Source organism: Puntigrus tetrazona, chromosome 16 (assembly GCF_018831695.1).
Source record: "Puntigrus tetrazona isolate hp1 chromosome 16, ASM1883169v1, whole genome shotgun sequence".
Lineage (NCBI taxonomy): Eukaryota > Metazoa > Chordata > Actinopteri > Cypriniformes > Cyprinidae > Puntigrus > Puntigrus tetrazona.
Genome location: NC_056714.1, coordinates 4,956,236 through 4,962,235, shown reverse-complemented (window position 1 = coordinate 4,962,235; position 6,000 = coordinate 4,956,236). Strand labels below are relative to the sequence as shown.

Below are 6,000 nucleotides of genomic sequence, written 5' to 3'. Positions count from 1 at the left end.
CACGCACACACACACACACACACACACACACACACACATGCACACACACACACACACACACACACACACACACACACACACACACACACACGCACACACACACACACACACACACACACACGCACACACACACACACACACACACACACACGCACACACACACACACACACACACACACACACACACACACACACACGCACACACACACACAGAAAAGACACTAAGAAGTGGATTCTGAAGGACGTGGAAGAAAAAAACACTTTGCAGTAATTAATCTGGTAATTAATTCAGTAACTTATTGATGGATATTTCTGATTTCTGCAAACAGCCACACATTCCACAGAAACTCTTTTTTTATTTTTATGTATCCTTTTTAATTTTTAGTTTGTACTGCTATTATTTGTCTAGCAACCTTGTTCTGATGATGGCAAGAAGACCTCTCCCAAAACTGAAAGCTTGCCGAACATTTCCCCGCTCATTTACTCACTTCAAGATGAGTTTGTCTCTTCAGCAGGTTCTTCAGGAGTGAATGGGTGCCGTCACAAATTAGACTCTAATAACTTCGGTCCACTGCTTATAATCCGTAATAACACTTCCTTCTGCGATGAAGCCCATCTTTGGTTGTCTCTCACATCAAAATCCTTTATTTGTTTAGGGTTGTTTTGAATTGTTTTTGGATTATGAACCAGACCGTAAAGTTTTTTCTCTCTTTATGTGCTTCAGTCAGCTGATGAAGTTGAGTTTTTTTATTATTATTATTATTATTATTACCATTGTCTTGGCATTTACCGACTGTAAGTGTAGTGGTAGTTTAGTGAAGAGCAGCATTAAAAACAGCAGCTTGCGAGCCACAACAAGTGACCAGCAGCATCTTAACAGTGAGAGTAGAACCAGTCCTCTGAGAGGAAGTCAGCCCTCTTGTATTAAAATGCAAGTAGTTTGTTTCAGTGAATGTTGTGTGTAAGAGTCCGTGTGCTTGTTCTGGTTTATTAATGTTCAGCACTTCACTTAACGAATGAGATGCAGCCGGTTGCCGTGGATACCGCAGCTCCTCCCACACGTCTCTGCTGCTCACTTAAAGAAGCCACACACACACAGTTCTGTCGTTGTTTACTCGCTCGTCTGATGTTTGGAACACAAACACGCTATTTTTTACACAGATTTTCAAATATTACGTATTCGTGGTCCATCTAGTCTAAATTCCTTATTTATTATTTTACAGTAAAACATTAATATATTCCTTTGTTGATTTAAGTTATAATACAAAATACTAATTATATTTGAAATAATAATAATAATTATTAACGTTATTATTATTCGTTTTACACTACAATAGTAATACATTTCTCTAACCTTCTTTTTTTACCAAAAAAATAATTGTATGACAGTTATAAATAAAAAAGCAATAATAATAATAGTAATACATTCATAAGAACAATAGTAATATATTTATTTATTAATTGCTTTCAATTGTTGTGAAGTAATTTATCATAAACTAAAATGTTTATAATAATAATACTTAATATTATTATTATTATTATGGCTTATAAAATAGTATATATAAATGTATTTTATTTAAATATATAGTAATATTTCTTTATTGATTTGTTTAATTGTTATAATTTACTTGAAAATAAAATTAAATTGTATTTAATAATAATATTTATTGTTGTTTTAAATCACAATTACATACTATTTTATAATAATATTTTATTTGTTTTACACTACAATGGTAATGTTTTAAATAATAATGATAATATTTATTATTATTATTATTGTTGTTGTATATTGTTTATTCTTGATGTTCATTTTACAGTACATCAATTTCATTTATTGTTAGAATTCAATTATAGTAATAACCATAATTAATAACTCTAATAACTTTATTATTATTATATTATTCTTATTCTTCTTCTTATTATTATTATTGCCGCTGATGTTTTTGTAGTTATTTTTTGTCTAGTCATGCTGAATGTTTTCTCTTTTTCTGCAACATTTCATTTGATTTCACGTGACTTCAGAAGGCCTGGGATACAGTGCGCATTTCTGCATGAAGTATACATTCAGTCCTAATCCTAAAGTTATTGATCTGCGATTTGCTGTTTCTTCTCTCTGCCTTTGCATAAACAGGCTCTCAATAAAAGAAAAGGAAAGAAGGAAAAAGCCGACGGAGGAGTGAGTCAGATAGAGCTGTTATTATATCAGTGTGATCATCTGCGCTGATGAGACCACAATGACACGACTCCACATTAGTCTGAAATATAGACCATGCTTTCAGAGAGTTCACGCTCTCCATTTGCATTCTCCATTAAGCACTTTACCACGCGCCCCGTCTTTATGACCGATCGCATGCGTTTCATTAGTCGCATCTCTCTGAGTTACAGTATGTCACGTATGTTGTAACTCTTCCTGGTTTAGAGGCTGTAATCTGTGCTGGAACAGGGAAGAGCGTCAGACTTGCTCGAAGGTCAAAGAGACTTCAAGTCTGAAGCTTATTTAGGCCTTGAAAGCTTTGGAGACTGGGGCTGGAGTAGAAACTAGGCTCATGGGTGGTCGTTAAGGTGGTACTAACTCATAGGTTTTGAACAAATTCAAAAATAATCCCTTAAAGGAGACCATGCATTTTTTTTTTACAAGATGTCATAAGTATATAGTGTCAGCTTAAAATACCCTACCAATCAGTTATTATATCATTTTAAAACAGTTTGAAAGTAGAACAAAATCACTGCTGTTTTCGTGCATGTCTCTTTAAATGCAAATGAGCTGATGTTGCTGCCCCAGAATAGAGCCGTGCCTTCACAGCAGAAGCTCTACCAAAAACATCAGTTCGCTTTTTATTATATTTGTTTAAACTTCTGATATAGGGTTTTCTGAGAGGGGAGGAAACGGGGCGACAATATCGTAATAAGATCCTCTTTCTGTGTTTCTTCACGAGCTTGCAGAGAAAGCTTGGGTTTTTTCGTCCTTCACGTATCCTGAGTTGGTAGACGCTCCGGGGACCTGATTATAACACTTACACACTCGACAAGCCACATTTTCTTTAATGGAGAAATCGCACCACCTGCTCCCCAACAGATGCTCTGGAGTGAATGGGTGCCGTCAGAAGTCCACAATAATCCACAACTAAATCTATTTTAAAGATGTTTATAACTTCAAACCATTGCTTCTGGCTGAAATAGGAGTCCATAACAATGCTTCCTTCAGTCATCTGTCTCGAATCAGGAGAGAAATCTGCGAGCACGAGCCAAAGCGGTCAGTGTTTTAAAATAAGTGGATTTTGATATGTGAGACGGACCAGAGGAAGCGTATTATGGACTCATATTTGGGCAGGAAATTATGGTTTAAAGTTGTAACGCCTTAATTATGGACTTGTTTATTACATGTAGCTTTACCCTTGGGAAAAAAGTTGACTGATGGACTGGAGTGCTGTGATGTTTCGACGGCACCCATTCGCTACAGAGCGTCCGTCGGCGAGCAAGCGATGCAATGCTACATTTCTCCGAATCTTTTCCCTTGAAGAAACAAACTCGACGACCCGAGGGTGTGTAAAACCTCCTTTAAGGTTATTAACGCAGGTTTGATGCCGTTCGCCTCGCAGGTGTTGAACCCGATGGGCTGGGATGCGTTTGGTCTCCCGGCGGAGAACGCCGCCATCGAACGCGGCCTGGACCCCGAGGACTGGACCAAAAGGTGCGGAGCCGAGGGACAAGCGCTGACGTCTACACGGGCTCCCGAACAGCTCTAATCATCTCTCTGTGTCTTACAGTAACATCGAGTCCATGCGGAAGCAGCTAGACGCTCTGGGGCTCTGCTTTAACTGGGATCGGGTGAGTGAGAGCCTGCTTCTCGGCCTCTTACGTCAGCGTTAAAGAGTTCGGCTTTCTTAAAATAGTCACAACACAATAAAAGATAATAAGGTCACGCATGTCTTAAACCGTTATTTTAAATCGTCGCCATGGAGATTTCGAAAATATTTTGCAGCGTGGAGAAGGTTGTTTAACCCAGAAAAAAGCATGGCGGTGGTATTGAAATATAATTGTTAAAAAAGTAAAAAAGAAATAAAAAATGTGGGGTTGGTAAAATATCCTTCAATTAGTTTGGAAGGAAGCATTTATGCTCACTAATTTATTTGATGCAGAAATAGCGCTGATAATGTGAAATGTTAATGCAATTAATAACTCTTTTTATTATGTATTCTTATGAATATAGAGTAAAAGGTAATTTATTGAATTACTCCAGTCTTCAGTGTCGCATGATCCTTCAGAAATTGTTCAAATATGCTAATATGCAAGAAACATTTCTGATTATTATCGGCGCTAAAAAAACGACGTTTATTTGAAATGTTTATAATGTATAAATGTTTTATATATATATATATATATATATATATATATATATATATATATATATATATATATATATATATATATATATATAATTTAAAAATGTCAATTGTTTTATTTATCTACTAATTTATCATGTAGCCTTCTGAACAGATTTCAGCCACATGCCTATTAACAGCCTTTATGTTTCAATGCTATAAATATATTCCTTTTCGTGGGACTTGTTTTAGAACTGATTGCATTCATTTTTCCAATAATAGACGTAATTATAAAGCACTCTTCAAAGACAAACTAAAGCACAGCTTACTAGAAGTGATCTCTGAATCGGTCATGTCGTGTTTGTGCCGCTCCGATCCAGCTGATGAGCGGCTCCGGGCTCGTGCCAGACGTGTCTCTTGGAGTTCAGTTTTGCCTAATTGGATCAGAGAACGTCTTCTTCGTGCTCTCAGAGTTTGTTAAGTGTTACAGACTTTGGCTCTGCTGTCTGAAGACAGTACCTCAGAGAGCAGACTAACGGAGGTTTATTTAAATGTGGCTGAAATCAATTGATTGCAACCTTAAAAAATTAGTAAATTCAATCATTTTCTTTTTCCGTGCACTTATGTCCTTAGTAAAGATGACATTTAAATGCATTTAATATAATGCAACGCAATAATGATATGAACAATTAAAAGCATTATGTTTGATTTTTGAGACTCACATTGAGCACAGCTGTTATTCTTCAGGCATTAATGGTTTAAAGTGAAGTTTAAATACAGTGTGGTCTCGTCTAATATTTTATCAGGAGGTCACTACGTGTCTGCCCGATTATTATAAGTGGACTCAGTATCTGTTCGTCAAGCTGTTCGAGGCGGGACTGGCCTATCAGAAAGAGGTGAGAGCGTCGTCATATTTATCACCATTTATCACGTTTCTTCTGCTGCTGACAGATAAAAGAACTCCATAAGAGGATCGGCTTTTCTCATAATAACAATAAAAAATGAGATTGTTAATATTTAGAAGACTTTAAATAATAAAACAGCTCTTCAAAATTTTTTTTTATTATTTAAAAAAAAAAAACACATTTATTGAACAAGGCAACATTACAATGATCGAATGCTGGTGATTATACGAAATATTTATTTTTCTAATTAACTGAATTTTTCTGCATATCAAAGAATCCTGAAAAAAAGTGTCATGGTTTCAACAGAAAGCAGAACTGTTTTTAATCTCCGAATCAAATATTCTCATCATATTAGAATCGTTTCTGAAAAATCACGTGATACGAGTGAACATTAGATGTAATATTTGTGTTGCAGGCGCTGGTGAACTGGGACCCGGTGGATCAGACGGTGCTGGCGGACGAGCAGGTGGATGAGAGCGGCCGCTCGTGGAGGTCTGGAGCTGCTGTGGAGCAGAAGATGCTGAAACAGTGGTTCATCAGAACCACCAGCTATGCCAAGGTGCCACAGATCGATTGATCCGTTTCATTATTTTTATATATTTTTTTTAATCTCTCTTAAACTTGCTGTTAGCATATCATGCAGAAAGTGCCAGTAAAATAACTACAAAGAAATGACAAGCGGCATATTTTATCTTCAACACAAATTTGCCAACCGTGCAATAATCTTTGATCTTTGCAATTGTGATATTTACTTTGGAAAAAAAAAAAAGATT

The 6,000-nt window shown here is 36.2% G+C and overlaps 1 protein-coding gene across 1 annotated transcript in view; it reads left to right on the top strand.

Annotated features, from left to right (window-relative positions):
- lars2 (leucyl-tRNA synthetase 2, mitochondrial) overlaps positions 1–6,000 on the top strand; it is a 43,416-nt gene that overhangs the window by 10,338 nt on the left and 27,078 nt on the right. The window contains exons 4-7 of the mRNA XM_043261291.1: positions 3,600–3,691; positions 3,768–3,828; positions 5,129–5,218; positions 5,643–5,786. Coding sequence (XP_043117226.1) covers positions 3,600–3,691; positions 3,768–3,828; positions 5,129–5,218; positions 5,643–5,786 — 387 coding nt within the window. The remainder of the gene's footprint in view (positions 1–3,599; positions 3,692–3,767; positions 3,829–5,128; positions 5,219–5,642; positions 5,787–6,000) is intronic.